Source organism: Acipenser ruthenus, chromosome 20, assembly GCF_902713425.1.
Source record: "Acipenser ruthenus chromosome 20, fAciRut3.2 maternal haplotype, whole genome shotgun sequence".
NCBI classification, from domain to species: Eukaryota; Metazoa; Chordata; class Actinopteri; order Acipenseriformes; family Acipenseridae; genus Acipenser; species Acipenser ruthenus.
Genome location: NC_081208.1, coordinates 17,134,485 through 17,158,577, shown reverse-complemented (window position 1 = coordinate 17,158,577; position 24,093 = coordinate 17,134,485). Strand labels below are relative to the sequence as shown.

General features: G+C 42.7%; 2 protein-coding genes across 7 annotated transcripts; both read left to right on the top strand.

Moving 5' to 3' along the window:
• The first annotated feature begins 1,942 nt into the window (after nucleotides 1–1,942).
• Nucleotides 1,943–5,500, top strand: LOC117425284 (gamma-aminobutyric acid receptor-associated protein-like 1). The gene is made up of 4 exons (XM_034042112.3): nucleotides 1,943–2,548; nucleotides 3,739–3,817; nucleotides 4,052–4,170; nucleotides 5,042–5,500. Exons 1-4 carry the CDS (start codon nucleotides 2,459–2,461, stop codon nucleotides 5,105–5,107), a joined length of 354 nt encoding a protein of 117 aa, XP_033898003.1. The 5' UTR covers nucleotides 1,943–2,458; the 3' UTR covers nucleotides 5,108–5,500.
• A 1,657-nt stretch (nucleotides 5,501–7,157) lies between these two features.
• LOC117425183 (endothelin-converting enzyme 1-like) lies at nucleotides 7,158–23,978 on the top strand. Of its 6 annotated transcripts, XM_034041935.3 has the most exons (19): nucleotides 7,162–7,378; nucleotides 8,782–8,891; nucleotides 9,960–10,125; nucleotides 10,845–11,090; nucleotides 12,737–12,864; nucleotides 13,664–13,810; nucleotides 14,238–14,303; nucleotides 15,545–15,733; nucleotides 16,218–16,360; nucleotides 16,688–16,805; nucleotides 17,312–17,422; nucleotides 17,991–18,089; nucleotides 18,820–18,897; nucleotides 19,388–19,491; nucleotides 20,201–20,311; nucleotides 21,181–21,248; nucleotides 21,634–21,755; nucleotides 22,109–22,207; nucleotides 22,515–23,978. In XM_034041935.3, exons 4-19 carry the CDS (start codon nucleotides 10,910–10,912, stop codon nucleotides 22,650–22,652), a joined length of 1,902 nt encoding a protein of 633 aa, XP_033897826.2. In that variant the 5' UTR covers nucleotides 7,162–7,378; nucleotides 8,782–8,891; nucleotides 9,960–10,125; nucleotides 10,845–10,909; the 3' UTR covers nucleotides 22,653–23,978. The 6 variants fall into 6 exon arrangements, 5 of the variants coding, with proteins under 5 accessions (XP_058850036.1, XP_058850035.1, XP_033897821.3 ...); XM_058994053.1 differs by lacking the exon at nucleotides 8,782–8,891 and having other exon boundaries at nucleotides 7,159–7,378; nucleotides 10,806–11,090; nucleotides 12,755–12,864; XM_058994052.1 differs by lacking the exon at nucleotides 8,782–8,891 and having other exon boundaries at nucleotides 7,160–7,378; nucleotides 10,806–11,090; nucleotides 21,637–21,755.
• Nucleotides 23,979–24,093: the final 115 nt, after the last annotated feature.

The window sequence follows — 24,093 nt, the reverse complement described above, 5'->3', positions numbered from 1 at the left end:
ACGCCCGTCTTGGCTCTGAACAGCCAATCAGAAAGGAACATATACTGAGTGACTTTACCTCTACCAAATCGGAATGTTTTATTGGGGCCGAGTTTTAGCAGGAAGGCAGGTACTGGGGTTCAGTCGAGAAAGTGTTTTTCTTTTTTTTGTAATACTACGTGGAGGCCCTCTCTGCTTCAGGAAAATGTGCAGCAGACAAAAAAAAATGGCAACACCTGCAATCACGCCATCGAATGTGTAGTACAGTGTAGTTTACAGTAAACGCACATACTACCATACCTGCCAACACTGAGTTTTCAAAATAAGAGAGCTTTTGTAAACTGAAATCTTAGTGGCCTGAATTGAAGTGAATGCCTACATGAGACAAAAGGCATACCTACTCCACTGTGATACGCTGCTCCTTCTAAATGCTTTTAAAAAGGATAAAGGTCAAACAGAAAAACAACTATGTGATGCTTCACAATGAAATTCTCGCTTGCCCCCTGTGGTTCTTAATGGGCTGTAGTTAGGGGGCTGATTTAATACTTTGTAAAAATGTCCACTGTAGTTTTGCACCACAGCAAAGCATACACAGTTGGTGTTGTTACTTTCATCACACAACAAACCTAAAGGCTGAGTTTGGTCCTGTACATTGACCTCGTCATCAAAGTACGAGCGATGCATCTACAACAAGATGAAAAAAAAAGTCCATCATAAAAAAAAGAATCACCAAAATATACAATAACGTGGTATTGCAACGTTATTCATACACTGTACACTATGTGGTGGATCAATAATACCACTGTCAGTAACATTTCATTGTCAACTATCTTCTGTTTTAAATTCATATGCTGTATATAAACACGTTACGAATTTCTAAAGCAATGGTGATGCTGAAATTGTAATAGAAAAGCATTTCACTATTTGTGTGACCTTTAGACTTCCCTGCAACACTTTGCAATGTGTGAGTCTCAGAAAGTGTCTACTACGGATTTGCTGACTAGTCACAACATGTCTCTGATGTAACTTTCTTCATCTCAGTTTTTTCTTTGGCAATGAAAGATTAATTGAAGCGCAATCCACTTTTTCCAGTGTATTATTATTATTTATTTCTTAGCAGAAATAATTATCACATTATTTTTACATACAATTACATTATTTTTACCCATTTATACAGTTGGGTTTTTACTGATGCAATCTAGGTATAGCACCTTGCTCTCAAGGGTGAAGCAGCAGTGTCCCCCACTTGGGATTGAAACCACGACCCTCCGGTCTGGAGTCTAGAGCCCTAACCACTACTCCACACTGCTGCCCTGTGTAGGCACATTTCAGGCTGTCATGCTGAAAAGGACAGGCCAATACATATAATTTCCTAAGAATACCCGCAAAACTGATGTTGGCTGAGGCTTTTCCAAACTGTTTAATGTTGAGTGACCACAGCCGTAAAGACTCTCAGTTCCTTCTCAGAAAACTTTTCTTTTCTGTACAAGTGCATCCGTTTATCAGTAGAGTTTTGAGCAAAATACTGAAGAAAATGTGTCCCGACGGTTGTCTAGGAGAAGTATCCAAAAAACGGGACGGCAGATAAGGAGAGTTGACAGGTCTGCAATCTTGTTAATGTTTTTAAACTGCAGGATTGCGAATTTCGCAGTAGGCCGCGTTGTGAAGCAGATGTTGCTCTTGACGACCGGCCTCACCACACTGCAGCACACAGAACAAAAATAAAAAAGGGTGTGTAACACATTTGAAATGAACTAAACGGTAAACAATTTGAACGAATTTATCAGTAAAATACATACTTCTTATTTAATACCGCTTATAAAATTTTAAGAGTACCCTATTTGGATGTGGTCTTTGTATTTTTTTAAAGCTGTTGATTTGGTTCATTCTAAACCCCCCATTATTTTGTTTTCATTGGTTCTGCCCAGTATCCCCTCCTTTGCAGAGGGTGTTTCTTAGTGACGTCACTGCGCTGTTGTTTTGTTCGCGCAAGCACCGCAGTCACTGCGCTATACAGAAAAAACTGCATCAAACGCAAAGATTCATCAAAGATTTATTGCGAAATTAAAAATACAACATAACCTAAAGACATCCAACTAACTGCAAGCGTTAAGGGAAAGGGGATACACCACCCGGGAGTAGGACAGAAAAATAGAACGGTTGAATAAAAAATAAAGTAAAAAAAAAAAAAAATCTAACAGAAAGATTATAACGTTTCAGCTATTGCGAAAAAAAAAGCTGTTGTGTTTTTCTAGGTCTGATATTGTACAGGAGAGGAGAACATATTAGCTCGGGGGTGTTATAGAAAGAAGGACAGATAAACATTAACAGCTTTGTACAGTATAAAAATGCAGTAATAATAATACAAAATATATATTGTTATTTTGTCACATCTTGGGAAATCGTCGGTAAAGACGTTGTGCAGACTGCACGATTTCATAACACGGCGCAGTATTTTTGAAATACGCAGCTAGTCACTATGAAGTTTCTGTACAAAGAAGACCATCCATTTGAATACAGGAAACGGGAAGGCGAAAAAATTCGAAAGAAATATCCAGACAGAGTGCCAGTAAGTATTATTATTATTATTATTATTATTATTATTATTATTATTATTATTATAGTATATGATTTCTATATTTATTGCCTCGTTTTATCTCTTGATAAACTATTTATTTGATCTTCATGCGGCTGAATGCCATACCTGCGGTTTTACATTCATCCTATGATCTCAGTTTGATCCCTCACGCCTCACGATATCAGCTTTCTAGGAGCTTCTTGTAAAATGTTGTCCGTGTACACAAACACAACAATGTAAACACAGGGGAATGGAGATCTCCTTTCTGTTCATTTCTTTATTTCTCGCTTTGTGTTTTTCTTTCCTGAGCTGAAATAGAGCTCACTGTATATGGCGTTCCTGTCATATCCCCTGCTCACAGTCAGTCAGTCAGTCTGTCTGTCTGTCTGTCTGTCTGTCTGTGAGTCGTTCCATACCAATTCAACCCGAGCCGTTGCCCGACAGTCAGATTTTGCTAGAAAAATTCACCCGCGGGGGTTTCAAGCCCACTGAGTTCAGAAATGTTCCACACGCACGTTCATAACCTCTCAGCTCCAAGCTAGTGCCACTGGAAGCACACTTTGCCGCTTTGTACTCTAGATCTAACCCTAGACAATGCAAAATTGAAGAATAACGACAGATCGGTTAGGACTACTTAAACCTCACCAAAGTGGCCATCAGCAATGCTCAAATGCATGACCAATGCAACTTCAGAAATCTGCCAAAAACCCCAAATCTGCGGATACCAAAATGTTTTGCTTGATTCATGTAGATCTCATCAACATCTATCTAAAAGTATCTTTGGTTGATTTTTCTTGGAGCCCCCACCCCCCCACGCCTGCTAAGAAATAAATAATAATATTTCGGCCTAAACAATACCAAAACTTCAAATTTCAGAGGATGTTAATGACCAGTGGGGGGATTTGAAACCAAAAGTGTTTCACAAAATTTGGAAGAGTGGTCCCTAAGCTTCTTACAGCAATACTAACATTTTAGGACCCACATCCCCTACAAGGTAAAGGGTTGGGCTGAAGTTCCCAGAGTTTAACCTTCTATGTGCACTTCATCAGAAAGAGAAAGAAAGAAAGAAGGAAAGAAAGAACGAAAGAAAGACAGACAGACAGACAGACTCACATTTTTGTTTGCTGTGGTCTTGTTCTACATTGTTATTTAATTCTATTTCTCTATTCTGCCCTCTACAGGTGATTGTGGAAAAAGCACCAAAAGCCAGGGTTCCGAATCTAGATAAAAGAAAGTACCTTGTGCCATCGGAGCTCACAGGTATGTGTGAAAAAAGAACCCAACACATTTACTGACCAGCCTAGTGTGGTCACCACCGCAGGAACTTATTTTATTGGAGGACAAGTATCCCACCCAGACAGTGGTTCTGAATTCATTGGCAGTGAGTGGAGATCATTTTGAGGTATCACTGCACGTGTGGGACAGCTTGCTAGTCTGTCTGTCACATTTTTATTCTGTTTTTTCTGCTTCTCCCTCTCTCCCCTCCTCTCTTAGTGGGTCAGTTCTATTTCCTCATTCGGAAGAGGATTCACCTGCGTCCTGAAGATGCTCTCTTCTTCTTCATCAACAACACCATCCCCCCGACCAGTGCAACCATGGGCCTTCTGTACCAGGTGACTCCACACCGCCTGCCTGCCTGCCTGCCTGTCTCTCTGTCTGTCTGTGTGTTTCTCTGAGTGTGTGCCTGTGCTTATCTGTCTGTCTATCTGTTTGCTTATGTTTCTATCTGTTTATCTGGGAGTGTCATTGTGTTTGTATGTCTCTCTGTCTTGTGTGTGTTCTCTGAATGTGTGCCTGTGTTTGTCTCTGTGTGTGTGTGTGTCTGTCTGTCTGTGTGTGTGTCTGCCAGTGTTTGTGTGTGTGTGTGTGTGTGTGTGTGTGTGTGTCTGTGTGTTTATGTTTCTGTCTATGTCTGGGAGTGTGTGTCTCCATGTGTCTATCAGTCTGTGTGTGTGCGTGTGTCTGTCAGTCTGTTTGTCTGTGTGTTTATGTTTCTGTCTGTATGTCTGGGAGTGTGTGTCTCTGTGTGTCTCTGTGTGTCTGTGCATGTGTCTATCAGTCTGTGTGTTTGTATGAATGTCTGTATCTGTGTGTGTCTGTGCTTGTCAGTCTGTAGGGGTGTGTCTGTGTGTCTATGAGTGTATATGCCTGTCTGTCTGTCCCTGTGTCTGACTGTCTGCATATGTGCTTCTGTCTGTGTGCATGAGAGTGTGTTTTTCTGTTTGCATCAGCATTTGCATAATAAACTAGTTATCATATTTAGTATATGGAAACAAGAAGTCATACAATAAATTATATTGCTTTCCTGCTATGCTGTGCGCTGTGCTGTACTGTACTGTGCTACGCTGTGTTATGCAGTGCAGTGCTGTGCTGAATGGAGTGCACAGATCTGCCTGCAATGTTGATTGAGTTTGTCCTCTGTTGAAGCTCTGAATTAGAGCATGCACACTGATCTTGTCTTTCTTTCTGTTTCTCTTATTGCAGGAAAATCATGAAGAAGATTTTTTCCTCTATGTTGCGTACAGTGATGAGAGTGTGTATGGCCTGTGAGAGAGGGAGAGGAGAGGGGTGAAGAGAGGGAGAGAGAGATGGGGGAGTAGGGGAGTAGGAGAGAACAGGTGAGAATAGAGGGATGGGAAGAGGTAAAAAGAAGATAGGGAGAGGAGCAGGAGAGGAGAGGGGAAGGTAGAGCAGATGGGATAGTAGGGAGGGAAGGTATGTGAGGAGAGGGGGATAGAGGAATAAGAAGGAAAGGAGAGGAGTAAAGAAGGAGAGAAGGATTGAGACATATTCCTTGATGTTCAGAGTGTGTGGAATTTTAAAAATATTTATTCCTGAAGAGATAGCTGCTTTGGTTCTGTCTGATCCGTTGAAACAGGATTTCTGTTCAATTGCTTTCAGTTCCGTTGATTTTGTGCAATAAATGAGAGAATAACGACCATGCAGGCATGTCTGATTTTTACTCTGTGTCATTGTGTTGTTTAATTCTTACTGAAGCCGATTCTGAACATAAGAGCAATGTCTGTTCAGGTTCCTAAAAGCTGACTGATCCAGAACTTTCATCTCATCTCTCCTGTGATACCACCTGGGTTTGAATATCTTTATCCCCCCCCCCCTTTTATTATTATTATTTGTTTATTTAGCAGACACCTTTATCCAAGGTAACTTACAGAGTCTAGGGTGTGTGAACAATGCATCATCTGCAGAGTCACTTACAATTACGTCTCACCCAAAAGACGGAGCACAAGGAGGTTAAGTGACTTGCTCAGGGTCACACAATGAGTGAGTGACTGAGCCAGGATTTGAACCGGGGTCCTCCTGGTTACAAGCCCTTTTCTTTAACCACTGGACCACACAGCCTCCGATTAGGTTTTTAATCTCCTTTTTAAAAACTAAACCCTAACTTGCACACAATATTGAGTGTATCAGAACCTGTGGATAATGTGGAAGATACTGAGTGTATCAGAACCTGGGGATGATGTGGAAGAGGTTTGTTTGACTGTGTTTCTGTCTGTCTGTCTGGCATGCTTAACATTTCACATACATCCAGTGAACTGTTTTTTCAATTTGTGATGAAACTTGGTCAAGATATTCTCCAGCACAAGTTACTGAGAATATCACAGAGTTGCATGGAGTTTGTCTTTTTGTCTCTGTGTGTCCGCTGCTCTGTAAGCACGTACCGTAAGCATGTGTCTTGACAGATAAGAGCACTTCACTGGACTGCTCTCCCCAGATAGCAGAGCAGAGGGCTGTTCTGGGAAAGATAAGCTGGAACCGCGTCATAGAAAATTGACAAAAAAAGTGCCAAGCTTAAAACAAACAAACAAAAAGAAAACATACAGGAACGTACTGAGATCAGAGCTTCAGGCACCTCCATTTGTTACCGTTTCTGAAAAATATCACATCTTTACCAGACTTCTACTTTTTATTCCCTAGAAATGGGCTGTTGATGCGATTCAGAGAGATTCCCCTGCAGTGCTGTAAAATGCTCTAATAAAAATCCAGCTGTGGCTTCCCATATGAAAGCTTTCCAGTGCCGCAGTATTTGTGGCAGTTTTACCATGCTCTTCCGATGAGTATACTGTGCATTTACCATAGTTTAATACTGATTTGTCTTGTTTATTAATATGCTTTACCACACCTCTATTATTTACAATGCTTACCTATGCTTTACTATACCTCTATTTTTTACATTGCGCACCAGTGCTTTCACTGGGCTTTATTACACTTTGCTGTGCTTTTCCTATAAGAAACTTTTCTAAGGGTTAGTTTACCATGGTTTGTTTTTTAATAGGCTTTACCATACCTTCCTGTGCTCTGCAATGCTTCCCTATGCTCTACCATGCTTTCACTGTGCTTTATAACACTTTGCTGTGCTTTCACTATGGGGCGCTTTTCTAAGGGTTATCCGGGTATAGGCTCTTCTTGTTTTCCTCCTCGGCTCTGATTGTGTGAGCTGCTCAGATCTCCTGTGCTGTACGTGGTTTGGAAGCACGCACAGTGTCTCGGGCTTGGCAGGGCTTCTATTGAGAAGTTAAAGAGGGTGGGATAGCGAGGGGAAGAGGAAGGGGAAAGGGAAGGAGAAGTAACCCAATGAACCTGCGTCACTGTGTTTGTAAGAACAGTGCCATCGGTGTTCAGAGAGGAATGCAGGTTTGTGATAAGCAAGAGTGACGACAGAGTGGTAACCACAGAGAGGGACACAGTGTCTCACAAGAACCAGACTATCAGACTAGCTCCGAACTGCAACACCAGAGGAATTGGATATGTATGGAGGAGAGCTGTCACTATAGAATGGAGGACGGCAGGACTGTCCAGCAGGTAAATGATTCATTTTTTGAAATTAGACAAACCATGTTCCATACTGATACAAATTATAATTAAGTAAGGAATAACAACCTGAAAATTAATTCCATCAAAAATATGAATTCACGAATGCTTTTTACCAGCATTTGTTTGGACAGTCAAAAAGGGTCCCTCCCTTTAGAATGATGACACAGGCTGGTCAGCACTCCTGCGTATACTGTGTGAAATGCATCACTTTGCTGCTGCAACAGTCACGGTCCTTATAAAAGTTTACCATGGTATTTTTGCAGTTTCTTTGCATTTACCATAGTTTACGCTGATTTGCCACGCCTATGCTATATTTTACAATGCTTACTTCTGCTTTACCATGCTTTCAGTGTGCTTTTATTAAGATATAAAATAGCATAATGATGATGTCATAAAATGTACACAGGGATGTGTGTGTGTGTGTGTGTGTGTGTGTGGCCATGGCCGTGCCCGTGGCCGGACACAGAGGGTTCAGTGAAGATCTTGCGAAGTCTGAACACTAAGTGAGAGAGAGAGTTTAGAAAGAAGGGCAGAGAGCAGCAGGTTTGTCTCTCTGTGTTAAAGCACCGGGATAGCGAAGCTTGGGTGCTGTGTTTATTTAGACCATTGTTTTGTTCCTGTTTTGTTTGTTTATTTTAGTTTAGAACACTTGTGCTATTTTGTCTCCATTTATAGGATTTGGCCAGGGGTTAATTGACAAACAACCAATCAATTACCTCCTAGCCACATTCCGCACTCTAATTTACAATTGGGTAGCTGTGAAAATGGTGGCCATCTTGTCCTCAGGCTGTTCCTCTTGAACCAAGGTGGCTGCCAGCCACCAAACACACACACAGCCATGTGCAGAGCTTTATAACCTTTGAACTCTGCTGGTTCTAATTCTCAAAAATACGTTGTGTTTCATATTAGTTTCGTGGTGGGAAGCTTCACGTCTTCGAGAAGGTTCTCCGATCATGGCCACCATTTTGTGCTCTTTTGTACGTGCAGCATATAGACTCTCTCACAGAGCGACACTCTTTTTTTTTGCTTCTGTCTTGAGTTAACACACTCTGTTAACACAAAAACTGTTGGATTACTTTGCCATAGACTAAGAAAGCACGGTAAGAACTGTGTTGAATGCTGTTTTGTAAATTGTCAGTGTATTTGTTTTGCAGTCATTTCCACCAATTTGTTGTATAGAACATGCAGGTCTGTACTGTGGTGTTTTAGACACACTGCTGTACCTGATATTGTCCATGTATAATGCCCTGATGTTAATAAAGCAACTACAATGTAGTACTATGATGATTCCCTTTGAGATCCCATATTTTCACATATCTCACGGACCCCTGGAACCAGTTAAAGTGGATGTGACAGGCTCTCCTGTAATTGATGAGTGTTTTTATGAACAGAGACGTGGTTACAGTGAAGTTGGAATCATGCTGGGTGTAGATAGAGCATAGCTGGAGTCAGATGTTCGATCAGAGGGAGAATAGAAGACGGCTACACTCTGCAGTCCTAGGTATACCTTGTCTGTACTGCTTGCTGTTTGACTAAGTAGATGCATTGGGTTCAATCCACAAAATAGCACTCTCACCTAACACCTCATTACACTTCAATGCTGTTACTGTAGTGAGCTCTTATAAGGCTAATCAGAGAGGAAGTTTTATATTCAGAATTGCTTTTGCATGAAACACACATGAATATATTGGAATGCTTGCTGATCCCCTTTCTCTCCTCCAGGCAGCTCTGTTAACATTATTAATGGGCCTCCTTTTATTCTGATGAGACGCTTTTGATTTTCCAGTTTTTTTCAGTTATTCTCATCAGATTTCTTTGAGGTTAATTGAGGATCTGTTATATTTCAATACATCATAGATGAACAGCTGCATCCTGGCACCTGTGATGTTGGTTACATCTGATTGTAACTCGACCACTGGAGTGAGTTTGACCTACAACACAACAGGAAGTGATTAGGTACCAGGAAGCAGCAGCAGCAGCAACTCTCCAGCTATAGCATTGTCTTTGAGATAGATTCCAAATGTATTCTAAACGTATTCCAAATATATTCCAAATGTATTCTAAACGTATTCCAAATATATTCCAAATGTATTCTAAACGTATTCCAAATATATTCCAAATGTATTCTAAACGTATTCCAAATATATTCCAATATTTCAAACTGAAGTGCCAAATACAAGCAAATTATAAAATACAAGCAAAATGATGTACCTGTGCTGGCCTTGTGGGCACAAAGTGAATAAAACTACATTTTCATTTTGCATGTACCCCAAACTGTGTAGTCTAGCTTCCCTTATAAATGTTTCCCATTGTAAAAGCATAGCAAGTGTAATAAAGCACAGTCAGGTATGATAGAGCATTGCAAACCAGGGTAAACTATTTTAAATGCATAGCATAAGAATGGGAAAAGCATCGGGGAAACTGTATAAATACTGTGGTAAACTTTCATAAGGGTGAACTGAAATAGCATTTCCAACACAACTTAAAAACTGAAAGTGTCCAATCCATTATTGCTGGTTGTTCTCTTGCTGTCCCCTGTGTGTTTGACTCGTGTCGTCTCTGGTTGCAGTTCTCAAGTGTCCAGGACCAGCCTGTCTCCTCTGGGTCCAGCGGGTCAGAGGCATGGCTCCGGGTCCATGTGAAGTGGATCACTGTGGTTCTAATTGGGGTCCTGATCCTGGGAGTCTCTGCCTGGCTCCTCACTGTGTTTCTCTGCTCACAGCACGCTCAGACAGGTCAGAACCAGCCTTCTTACCACAGCTCAATTCAGAAATACACAAAGAAACAAGCGCAATTAGAAGTCAAGTTCCCATTGGAACCTATTAGAAGCAGCTACACTTATAATGTCACAGAGTGTAGATCTCAATTACACTTATAATGTCACTGAGAGTGTAGATCTCACACTCAGACTGTCAATGACAAAGCATTCAAAAAGGTTTAAACACAACAGGTTCTATAGAAACAGATGAAGTGTGTTAATATTTTGATTTATTGATTTATAATCTGTTTCTAAGTGTTTGGTGGCTCCCTCTAATCAAGAGTGTGATTTCTCTAGCACTGTTTGTGTGACACGAGAATGAAATCCACTCTCAGCTTGATTAGAGGGAGCCACCCAACACTTAGAAACATGCATGACAATCGTTTCATATAGAAGTCTTTCTCAATGTCACCCTGAAATCCAAAACACTCTTAATTCGGAGGTAGAAACCTTCTTTCTTCTACTGTTTCAGCTTGCAGCAGTTGTATAGAAGGATAGAATGAATAGAAATCTTCCGTCTCTTACTACAGATGAGCTTTCTGTGAAACAAGTAGGAAATAAAGGAAGTTTATAGTTCAGTTTAGTGTTTGTTTCTGATAAAGCAGGATGTACCGAAGGCTAAACGCTGCAGTAAACTAGTCACTGGTTTTATTCCAGTGCACATCCTTGTGTGTGTGTTTTTATTTCCTCTCTCAGCCCAGGCCACTTCACTCTGCCAGTCTCCTGCCTGCCTGTCTGCCTCAGTGCGGCTGCAGTCCTTCATGAATTCATCCGGGACATGCCGGGACTCCTTCCAGGTCTCTTGCGGGTGGGAAGCGAGAGAGGGGAGAGGGAAGAGAAGAGAAAGGGGAAGAGAGACATTTGAACTGCAATCCCTACCTCCAGCCAGCAGGTGGCAAGTAACCTGGGAGCACAACCTGAGACTGCTGCGTGCTCTCCTGGGTGAGAGACTGAGTTGGTTGATTGTTAAAGAGTTTTGAGTGGTGTATTAAGTCTGTGTGTGTCTGTCTGTCTGTGTTACGTCTGTGTGTGTGTCTGTCTGTGTTACGTCTGTGTGTGTGTCTGTCTTTGTTACGTCTGTGTGTGTGTCTGTCTGTCTGTGTTACGTCTGTGTGTGCGTCTGTCTGTCTGTGTCTGGGAGGTAACTGAGAAAGTTCTTGTGTTGTCAAAGGATTTCTTTGCAAAACACAGGAAATACTATTAAACATAAAACAGAGTTGTTGAGTTTTAATTGGAAATGTGTCATATGTTCTATGCACTGGATGACGTATATACACAAGATAAGAAATTGTGTCCACTAAACTATATCTAATATATAATGTCACGTCCCCACTGGAACCTGTTAGCAGCAGCTACACTTATAACTTCTCAGAGTGTAGATCTCATTCAAAACGTTGAAACCACAACAGGTTCTATAGAAACAGATGAAGTGTGTTAATATCAGGGATTCCTCTTTTTTTATTTAGATGTAATGATTTATAATCTGTTTCTAAGTGTTGGGTGGCTCCCTCTAATCAAGTTGAGAGGATGCGCTTTCTCCTGCACTCTTTGTATGACCACAAAGAATGCAGAGAATGAAATCCACTCAACTTGGTTAGAGGGAGCCACCAGGCACTTAAAAACATGCAATATCTTCTCTTGAAATGCAAACTTTAAAGCAATTCATTATTATTATTATTATTATTATTATTATTATTATTATTATTATTATTATTATTATTTATTTCTTAGCAGACGCCCTTATCCAGGGCGACTTACAATCGTAAGCAAATACATTTCAAGTGTTACAATACAAGTAATACAATAAGAGCAAGAAATACAATAACTTTTGTTCAAGTGTGACAAACCACAATTCAATAATACAGCAGATAATAGTGATAGTTACATCAGGATATGATTAAATAGTGATAGTTACATCAGGATGTGATTAAATACAAAGTACTACAGGTTAAACACTTGGCAGATTACAGTATTCTGAAGTACAGGATTAAATGCAGTAAAATAGGGGGCAGATAAGAGCAAAATAAAGCACATTTACATGAAGGGTGATAGTGTCCCAGGATACAAACAGAGGAGTTCTACAGGTGCTGTTTGAAGAGGTGAGTCTTAAGGAGGCGCCGGAATGTGGTAAGGGACTGGGCAGTCCTGACATCTGTAGGAAGGTCATTCCACCACTGCGGAGCAAGGGTGGAGAAGGAGCGGGCTCTGGAGACAGGGGAGCGTAGCGAAGGTAGAGCTAGTCTTCTAGTGCAGGCGGAGCGGAGAGATCGAGTGGGGATGTAGGGAGAGATGAGGGTCTGGAGGTAGCTGGGTGCAGTCTGGTCAAGGCATCTGTAGGCTAGTACAAGAGTCTTGAACTGGATGCGAGCGGTGATCGGGAGCCAGTGGAGCGAGTGGAGTAGTGGAGTAGCGTGGGCGAAGCGAGGCAGAGAGAACACCAGGCGGGCAGCAGAGTTCTGGATGAGCTGGAGCGGACGGGTGGCTTCCTCATCTTATCACTTAAATGAGGAAGCTGTATGGAGATTATTATAACTCATGTAAAGATGCAGTCAGGAGAGATTGTGACAGTGATGCGATCTTTCCCTTAGAAAATCCAAACTATACAGCACCGCTCAGCTCAGCAGAAGAGAAGGCGAAGAGGTTCTACCGAGCTTGTATGGACCAGAACCGGGTCATTGAGCTGGGGGCCAAACCCATACAGGAGGTGATAGACAAGGTACCTGGAGTCTGTGTGGAACTGAAAATCAAACTACAACTCCCATAGTGCTCTCTGGCAGAACAGGAGCTGAGAGGGAAGGATTGTGGGAGACATGGTTTGTTTTTCAGTCTTTCTGGTGAAGCATATTAAAAAACACAATGTGTCCATGGTAATTTATAGTATGTGCATTGTAAACTCACAGGAAAAGCAAGGCAGAAATATGTATTGCGGTAAACATTTGTGTTAAGCAGTGTTTGATTGTATCTGACTCTCTCTGACTGTCTCTGACTGTCTCTGACTCTCTCTGATTGCCTCTGACTCTCTTTGACTGTCTCTGACTGTCTCTGACTGTCTCTGATTGTCTCTGACTGTCTCTGTTTGTCTCTGACTCTCTTTGATTGTCTTTGACTCTCTGACTCTCTCTGACTGTCTCTGGCTGTCTCTGATTGTCTCCGACTCTCTTTGATTGTTTCGGACTCTCTCTCTGATTGTCTCTGACTCTCTCTGACTGTCTCTGACTCTCTCTGACTCTCTTTGATTGTCTCGGACTCTCTCTGACTGTCTATGACTCTCTCTGACTGTCTCTGATTGTCTCTGACTCTCTCTGATTGTCTCTGACTCTCTCTGACTGTCTCTGATTGTCTCTGACTCTCTCTGATTGTCTCTGACTCACTCTGATTGTCTCTGACTGTCTCTGACTCTCTTTGATTGTCTCTGACTCTCTCTGACTGTCTCTGATTGTCTCTGACTCACTCTGATTGTCTCTGACTCTCTGACTGTCTCTGAATGTCTCTCATTCTCAATGCTCTCCCCTCAGCTCGGAGGCTGGTCATTGGCTGGAGTCTGGAAGCCGACAGATTTCAACAAGACCCTGCAGACCATCATGAGAGACTACAACACCTTCCCGTTCTTCAGTGTGTACATCGACCCTGACCCACTCAACAGCTCAGAGAACCGCATACAGGTAGAGGGATACCCCTCTCCTTCTCCACCTCCCTTCCACTCCCTCTCTCCTCTGCCTACTCCCCTCCACCACCTCTCTCCTCCTCCCACTCTCCTCCTCACTCCTTCCCTACTCCTCCCATTCTTATCCACTCTCCTCCCTTCCATTCCCCTCCTCGTCCACTCCCTTCCCCTCCCTCTCATCTCTCTGCAGTCCCCCTCTCTCCTCCTCCAACTCCCCTCCACACCCTCCCATCCACTCCCTCTCCTCTTTCCACTCCCCTCCCCTCCCTCTCATCTCTCTGCAGTCCCCCTCTCTCGTTTGGATAAGACGATGGGGTGTCTTGCTTATTTATCTGCCCCAATACTAGTTGGAGTTGATATTTTCATTTATAAAATATTATTTATTTATTTATTTATTTATTTATTTATTTTTTAATTATGTCCAGATTGACCAGCCTGAATTCCAGATCTCCACTCAATTGAACAGCAACGACTTGAAGGCAAAAGTTGAAGTATGTTAAGTTGCTTATCTATTCATTCCAATATAGATTGTTCCGTGAGATATAAATCACAGCGCCACAAGGTTTGAATCTGCCCTTTGAAATTAGATTCCATTAGAATAGATTAGATTAGATTACTAGCCTTTGAAGCGGAACAGCAAGGATGGAGAGTCCGGGTTTACTCAGTGGAGGTGGGTTGTCGACGTCAGATTCAGTGGCCAAGAGTTGCGTCATACAGTGAAGAACTTATCTGAAGCAGCAGAGAGGAGCAGCAACTGGCTGTGGTTGAGACGGAAAGATTCTGGTTGGGGATCTCAAGCACAATAGAAAGAAAGAAATGCTGATGTATGGGTAAGTAAGCTGGGCTGAGTTGAGTGGGGGATGGAGGGGGGTGATGCTGGGATGCCAGAATCACCATCAAGCCCTCTTGAGGTGTCGTGGGCTAGTCGACAAAACACCGAGGATGGAAGGTGCCCACTAGAAGACCCCAGAGATGTACCGTACTTAGCTCAATCCAAACGGTTGTCATGCTGATGCGCTGGGGAGACTGCACTGTGGTTGATCCCCAGAGCCAGCATTGCAGCCGTTGTATGTGCTGATGCGCCAGGGAGGCAAATAAGATGATCCCTGGAGCCAGCATTACACTTCAGCCATCAACACCAGGCAGAAGGATATCTACATCATCAGATGGAAGGAAACAACAATGGATGGAGACACAGATGGATCACATTAGTTTACTGTAAAGCTGCGTCTTAGTTGGTGCTTATCTTGGCAAGAGCCGAAATCAGCATGAAGTTTTAACATCTACGCTTGTGTAATGGAAAAAATTATGTCATTACATTCTATTAGATTATGTTACATTTCAACAGATTAAATTATGTCAGATTCTATCAGATTTTATTAGATTCCAGCAGATTATTTTAGATCCTGCCCTGTCATGTGCAGTGAGGTGCTGTCCTGTCATGTGCAGTGAGGTACTGTCCTGTCCTGTGCAATGCAGTGAGGTGCTGTCCTGTCCTGTGCAGTGCAGTGAGGTGCTGTCCTGTCCTGTCCTGTGCAGTGAGGTGCTGTCCTGTCCTGTGCAGTGCAGTGAGGTGCTGTCCTGTCTTGTCCTGTGCAGTGAGGTGCTGTCCTGTTCTGTGCAGTAAAGTGCTGTCCTGTCCTGTGCAGTGCAGTGAGGTGCTGTCCTGTCCTGTGCAGTGAGGTGCTGTCCTGTGCAGTGCAGTGAGGTGCTGTCTCTCTGTCTCCCCCAGGCTCTGCGTCTCTACTTGCACTACACTGTGTCTCTGCTCCTCCTCCTGGGCATCGAGGCCAACTCCACCTCCATTCCCACAGCCCCCCTCATCATCTTCGCATCGCAGCTCAGCAGCGCTGCTGCTGGCCTGGAGGACAGACAACAGCAGGGCCGGCTCTACCAGAGAATGAGCATCGCAGAGCTGCAGGTGACCGGGAGTCTGTGTGACTGAGTGTGTGTGTCTCTGTGTGTATGTGTGACTGTATCGTTCTGTGTGTCAGTGTGTGTGTGTTTTGGCTGGTTTATAGTGTTTATGGCATAGAAAAAACAGACTAAACTTACCTTACCAAAAGGTAATATGCATGAGCCCCTTAGACATTATAAACTGTAAAACAGACATTTGTGTATATGTAAGTGTCTGACAACATAGTATCAGTAATACAGATCCTGCCAACACCAAATTATAGACAGAGCAGTCTGTATGCGTGTCTGTGTGTGTGTCTGTATGTGTGTCTGTGTGTGTCTGTCTGTGTCTGTGTGTGTGTGTGTGTGTGTGTGTGTGTGTCTGTGTGTGTGTGTGTGTGTGTGTCTGTGTGTGTGTGTGTGTGTGTGTGTGTGTGTGTGTTTCTGTGTGTATTCATCTTGTATTTTTTAGATTGGCTCTCGCAATGATGTATATTGGTTCCCTTTAGGCCGCTGCCCCTGCAATTGATTGGCTGGGCTGCCTGCAAGCGACTTTTCACCCCATGCAACTCAGCGAATCAGAGCCAGTTTTGGTCCACAACCTGGCTTACCTCATCAGTATGTCACGATACATTAACATGTTCACACCTGGGTGAGGACTGGAGCTCGTTTTGAAGAGTGTTTCTCTTTGGTTAATAGTTGTGTGAATACAACCCTCCCCCCAACCCTAACTTGACAGTAAAACTATAAGAAATTAAGATAAGCAGACAGACGTTTTGGCCAGCGCCTTCTTGAGAGTTCTAAAAGTCACAAGATGTGATCATTCTTTTAACCAGGGGAATTTCAATCACGAGCAACATGATCTCTGTATTGTGGATGATTGTGTTTTGGTGAAGATATTTGTATCAATCTTTTCCCCTGTTTTTCTCTGTCTCTGTCTCCCACACCACCTCTCACCACCCCCTCTCTCTCTCTGCAGTGGCGATGTGAACTCCTATATGATCCTGTCTGTGCTCCACACTCTCTCCCCATCTCTGGATCCCAGATTCACTGAGGCCAAGAGGAACCTCAGTCAACAGCTGGGAGAGAAGACTGAGGTTCTGTCTGTCTGTCTGTCTGTCTGTCTGTCTGTCTATCTCTGTCTTCTGTCTGTCTATCTGTCTTTTTCCAAATCATCTCACTAAAGAATTGCAGCTTTTACAAGCAGATCAAGTGGTTGAAAAAGTGTCTGTGTCTGTCTGTGTGTCAGTGTCAGTGTCTGTGTCCGCCTGTGTGTCAGTGTACGTGTGTTATGTCTGTGTCTGTCTGTGTGTCAGTGTGTGTCTGTCTGTGTGTCAGTGTCTGTCAGTCTGTGTGTCAGTGTGTGTCCGTCTGTGCGTCAGTGTGTGTGTTTGTCTGTCTGCGTGTGAGTTTTTGATATCATGGTGTAATATATAAACTACACAGAATCAAACCTAGGACCAACATACTCAGTGTTCAAATAACAACAAAGCAAATTAACAATGTACTGAAAGAAGTTTATTTAAAACTAAACTAAAGTGGGGGAACTTTTAAACATGACACCCCCAACTGGCCTTATATTCTGCATTTGCTTTACTTCCAGGTCATGACCCCCCGATGGAGGAAGTGTGTCACAGAAACAAACATGGCGTTTGAGTCCGTGCTGGACGCTATGTTTGTACGCAAAGCTTTCTCCAAGGAAAAACGAGACATGGTAAAAATGGTTATATATATATATATACCCAGTTTGTTCCCTCACATGCCTCATAATATCAGGTTTCTAGGAGCTTCTTGTAAAATGTTGTCCATGTACAAAAACACAACAATGTAAACACAAGGGGAATGGAGATCTCGTTTCTGTTCATTTCTCTTTGTTTCCATTTGTGTTTTTCTTCCCTGAGTTGAAACAGAGCTCACTGTATATGCAGCATTCCTATCATACCCCCCTGCTGCTGCAGGTCGTAGAAGGATGTGTGTCTGTTTAGTTCTCATGAGAGTGACAGAGAGCTTCAAGGAGGGAGTGAGCTTGTGTGCCAACACTGTCTGCATTGGTTTCTGATTGTATTGCAATTAATTTATTAGACTGTATATATATATATATATATATATATATATATATATATATATATATATATATATATATATATATATATATATCAAGTTTCATCTTCAGTTTCACAATACTGTAATCTACACCTGTGACGACAGAAGATGTATGTACGTGTCACTATGTCAAATTTAAATCAAACAAGAACAAAATTCCCATCATCCCGCCTATGCAGGCTGCAGAGATGATCAGCGATCTCAAATCCACCCTGCAGACCAAACTAGTCAATATGGAATGGCTGGATGAGGAAGCCAGGAGCACAGCCCTGACGAAGGTACGTTCGACAGAGCTCCAGTCAGTGAAACACACAGAGCACAGGGGTGTGATCCAGCCAGTCTGTGAGACACACAGAGCACAGGGGTGTGATCCAGCCAGACTGTGAGACACACAGAGCACAGGGGTGTGATCCAGCCAGTCTGTGAGACACACAGAGCACAGGGGTGTGATCCAGCCAGTCTGTGAGACACACAGAGCACAGGGGTGTGATCCAGCCAGTCTGTGAGACACACAGAGCACAGGGGTGTGATCCAGCCAGTCTGTGAGACACACAGAGCACAGCGGTGTGATCCAGCTATTTTAAATAGACAAAATAAAACAAAAATCAAAACCAGCACCCATGCGCAGTTATCACTGTGCATAGACAGGGGACACAACCTGCTGCCTAAACTAAGCTCCCCAGAACAGAGCAACTGGCTCTACTTTTAAAGCAAGTGGCTGAGCTTCATTGATCCTCAAGTAATCAATTAAGCCCCAGCCCCATTCTGCACATGGATTTGACAGGGATGAGATTTTAACCCCATCCCTGCCAAACTTAAATTCAAAATATATCATCTTTATTTATACACAAATATTATTTACATGGGCAGGGCTTCTGCCATGTCACATGCATGTATTCAGCATGATCCCAGATAACAGCAACCTGTGTCGTGTGCAGTGTGTCTTCTATTGTAAAGAGATCTGCACGCAGAGTATAGCAACACCAGGTCCTTCTCTCTCTGTCCCAGATTAGTTCACTGGCCATCAAGCTGGGACACCCTGCAAGCACACTGGATCAGACTGGACAGGACCAGCTTTACAGTGAGGTCAGTCTACTGGTTTAGAAACAGGACCAACTTTATGGTGAGGTCAGTCTACTGGTTTAGAAACAGGACCAGCTTTATGATGTGGTCAGTCTATTGGTTTAGAAACAGGACCAGCTTTATGGTGAGGTCAGTCTACTGGTTTAGAAACAGGACCAGCTTCATGATTTATAATATGTTTGTCAGTGTTGGGTGGCTCCCTCTAATCAAGTTGAGAGGATGTGCTTTCTCCTGCACTCTTTGTAAGACACAGCAAAGAGTGCAAGAGAATGAAACCCCCAACTTGATGAGAGGTAGCCACCCAACACTTAGAAACATACAGTGCATGTTGCAGTAATTTACACAAAGAGAGGATGGCTTCTATGATTCTGTTCTGACTGGTTACACACATTCTCAATGTGTCCAAGTTTCAATGTTGAAACGTGTTGATCCAGTCCAAGCACCCCGAGCCAAAGTGCTTGTCTGCCCTCTGATGCTCTTTCCTCCCCCACAGTTCAATGTGAGTGAGGAGCTGTACTTCCACAACACTCTGCAGTACCTCAAGTTTGCAAACAAGCAGATGGTGTCTCGACTGAAGAGGGAAGCCAGGAAGGATGAGTACGAGCTGATTATTTCAATGAATCTCAGTTCACTTTCAGTGAAAGCAACTCAACCCCATGATCAATATTCCTGTTGCCAGGTCTAATCTTATTGGAGTGTTAACCAACATTACTAAAATCAATGTGCTTACCTCTTATTGTTAGCACTAGAATAATTATCAGTGGGATTCCTCTACACAGGGCAATGCTAGCGGGATCACACAATATAACACTAATATAAACCCTGTACAGAACTACAGCAGCTACTCAACATGGTGTCTATATAACACTAATATAAACCCTGTATTGAACTACAGCAGCTACTCAACATGGTGTCTATATAACACTAATATAAACCCTGTACAGAACTACAGCAGCTACCCAACATGGTGTCTATATAACACTAATATAAACCCTGTACAGAACTACAGCAGCTACCCAACATGGTGTCTATATAACACTAATATAAACCCTGTATTGAACTACAGCAGCTACTCAACATGGTGTCTATATAACACTAATATAAACCCTGTATTGAACTACAGCAGCTACCCAACATGGTGTCTAATGTCTGTATAAAGCTCTGATCTCTTAATCTGGTCAGTGCTGCTGGGTCAGTCTGCTGTGCTGTTGATCTGGTCAGTACTGCTGGTTTAGTCTCTGCTGTGCTGTTGATCTGGTCAGTGCTGTCATTTGCTGCCCTGCTCACTTTCTCCTGTGTTGTGTAGCTGGCTGGTCAGCCCGCTGTCTGTGAATGTCGATCACACCATTCGATTCCACGACCTCGTCTTCCCAGCCGGCCTGTTCCAGGAGCCGTTCTTCCATGTGGATTATCCCAGGTATTTTTGCAGTTTTCCTCCATGTTTTTCCCATGTTTATACTATGCATTTACAGTACTATAGTTTGCCATATTAATTAATAGGCTTTACCATAACTCACTATTCTTTACAATGCTTGCCTGTGCTTTACAATGCTCTCACTGTGCTCTGCAATGCTTGCCTATGCTTTACCACGCGTTTCCTGTGTTTAATTGCTATTTGCTGTGCCTTTACTGTAGTAAACACTTATAAGGCTGTACTAACTATCTGATTACAGATACTAAAAGAAACTGAAGAGGCTCAATGACAAACATTTCGACTAGAAGTATTTTTCAGCGTCTTCAAGACTTCCGTTTCTTTCAGTATTTCTAAATGTAGCTGTGGATGGCTTGCTGTCTGTCACCTTGTTCTTACGTGCAAGCTAATCAGATTGAAGCTCCCTGTTCAATGCCCAAATCCTTTCTTTATCCTGGATCTGGGAGCAGGTCTGGGCTTTTAATGGGATTCTATTGCACTGGTTGAGAAGCAGTGAGTCCTTCAGACCCTGTTGAGTTTGGCATGTAATGGAAACTCTGAGCATTTGTTTTCAGACTCAAAAGAATCAATTACAGGAAAATGGGTTCCCGTGAATGTAAACGTTGTGTGTGTGTGTGTGTGTGTGTGTGTGTGTGTGTGTGTGTGTGTGTGTGTGTGTGTGTGTGTCTCTGTGTGTGTGTGTCTCTGTCTCTGTCTTGGTCACCATCTTATACCCAGCATAGCACATGCATGTAACTCATATACAAACTACATCTCCCAGAGCACTTTTCACCAGAAAGGGCATTGATAGGAACTATTTATCTACTGCAAAGGATTCTGGGAGCTGTGGTCTTTTAATTCTTTTTTTTTTGTAGAGCTGTGAATTTTGGAGTAATTGGAACCGTCATTGCCAATGAGTTCTTGCAGACTCTGTACAAAACCAGTAAGTCTGCAATGGAACAAATGCATTTGATTTCCACTTTATATCATTTTTAAAACGTTGTGCTGCTGTAGTTTTATTAGATTTTATAATGTCTTGCTGGCATTGCCTGCTGTGTTGCTGGGCTGTACTGTTCTGTACACACAGGGCAATGCTGGTGGGCCCACACTATATAACGCTATGTAACTATAAAACCCTGTATAGAACTACAGCTACCCTACATGGTGTCTATGTGAAGTTGTAATCTAATATGCTGGCATTGCCTGCTGTGTCATGTACCCACCAAGCAACGCTGCCGGGACCACACTATACACTATAAAGCCCTGTCTTGATGTAATGCAAGCCAGCGTCTGAACTCACAGTCCCTGCTGTACCTATCTCTGTCCAGTAGGTGTCAGTCAGCGCTTTCTGCTGAAGATCGCGGAGTGCTCGCAGCTGCGGGAGCTGAATTATGCACAAACCCTGCAGGAGGACTGGACCAAGAATGGAGCCCTTCACATTTCCTTGCAAGTATGACGCTTTTATTTATTGTAAAGCGCTTGTCAATTGATTGTAGCCTGACAAAACAATTCCAGAAATCGCGTATGGCTCTGCAGTCTCGAGAAGACTTCAGTGGCTGTCTGTTTCGTTCAGGATTGATTTTAAGATCCTTTATGGGCGAGGTCCTCGGCGCCTCTCAGACTTGTTGTCTGAATACGATCCAGCCCGTTCTTTACGCTATACTGAAAATGCTGTAACACGTGTTTCATCAAAAAAACACGTAGCAAATGGAGTGCAAAGCAGGTCAAATGTATAGAATTGTGTTATTTAGCTACAACCACTTTTAAACATTTTTTTGTGTGTTTTTATGTGTTTTTTTTCAGGCGTACAAGAGCTGGTTGAGCAGAAAGCATTTTGACTCCAAACTCCCCAGTCTGGCCAACCTGTCTAATACAGACCTCTTCTACATCAGTTACACACAGGTGAGAGGGATTTCAAACAGCCTGCTTCCTCTTAAGCTTTCCAGTCATATACTGGATCTGCTACTGCCTGGTACTTGTAATTGTGAAATCTGCACTAAGTAGACTGGATTGTAGTGTTGTATTGTATTTCGTTGGTGCTGTGTTTGAATGCATTGTATTATGTGTTAGATCTAGTGTTGTATTTTTATGATAGAGGATAATGACATGTTGTCTTTGCAGTAGTTTGAGCCTTCTTTGGCTGGGTCACCAGTGGAAATGTTCTAAATAAAGGACTTGATTGATGGAACTCTGTTCGTTTTTTTTCCAGGTGATTTGCGGCTTGGTGCGTGACCCTCACGGCCAGGTCAATAGGGGCGTGGCCAATCCCTCCGAATACTCGCAGGGGTTCAACTGCCCCCCCGCTTCACCCACGAACCCGTCAGAGAGATGCAGCTTGTGGGCATGATGGGATGCTAGCCCATCGCTGGATGTGGATGCGCCTTAAAGAATACCCTTATAACTGTGTCTCACAGTACAAGCACAGCAAAGTGTAATAAAGTATGGCAAACCAAGGTAAACTATGGCAAATGCATAGTAGAACTGTGAGCCGTGAGCAAAGCATGAGGTAAAACTGATACAATACTGGGGTCAGCTTTAAATGCCATTTCAAAGGCTTGTTTATGTTCGTCGCACTGTCCTGTCTGGTTACTGTTTGAATCATTCTGTGTGGTTCTGGTTCACGTTGTTCCTGTTTTGAGTCCTGGCCCTTAAGGTTCTCCAGGCAGACTCACAGCCCGGCTGAACCCAGAACCAAACAGAACTCCATCCATAACAAAGGGAATTGTAAAAGAAGAAAAAAAAAACATTACAACAACATATTGTAGCTACTTAGAATTGTTACCTCCTATATTGAAATGACTTTGTATATAAATGAAATGGATACGTGTCTATAATTTTTATGCCCTGCAAATAATAAAAATAAATCAATCTGGAGAATATTTATGCCAATTGATAACTTGACAATATATTCATGTTATGCCTGTTGCCTCCAGCTGTTTCCAGTAGCTTTGTACTTGAAACCTGGTAAAAGGCAGCCAGGCAAATTCCCTGCTTTAAAACTAGGCAGCCCGGCTTTAACATTGGGGTCTATGGGGTGAAACAGTCTGGCTTTAACATTGGGGTCTATGGGGTGAAACAGCCTGGCTTTAACATTGGGGTCTATGAGGGGAAACAGCCTGGCTTTAACATTGGGGTCTATGGAGGGAAACAGCCTGCCTTTAACATTGGGGTCTATGAGGGGAAACAGCCTGGCTTTAACATTGGGGTCTATGGGGTGAAACAGCCTGGCTTTAACATTGGGGTCTATGGAGGGAAACAGCCTGGCTTTAACATTGGGGTCTATGAGGGGAAACAGCCTGGCTTTAACATTGGGGTCTATAGAGGGAAACAGCCTAGCTTTAACATTGGGGTCTATGAGGGGAAACAGCCTGGCTTTAACATTGGGGTCTATGGAGGAGGGGAAGGGAGGGAAGGGCAGCCTGGCTTTGAGCTAAAATTTGAAGACGTCCTCCACTGGTAGCACAGGGGGGTCTTCTTTGTGTAGTGTCTGGTAGAGAATTTGCCTCATATGTTTTCCAATGTAAATGCACAACACAATCTCAGGAATTTGTACAGTAAAAGTCTGGCAATAACTTATTTTTAGTTACAAAAGTCTAAAATGATGACTTCGGCATCTTCATGAGTGACTAATTATTTTCATGAATTTGTACAATAAATAGAATGTAACTTTGAATTATTGTTTCTTTCTTTTTAAAATCCCAACACACTATGCTGTTTGTTATGACGTGCAAAGTGAAAAAAAAAATACTGTTTCTGTACGTCAACTGGACAGATTCACTTCTATTCGT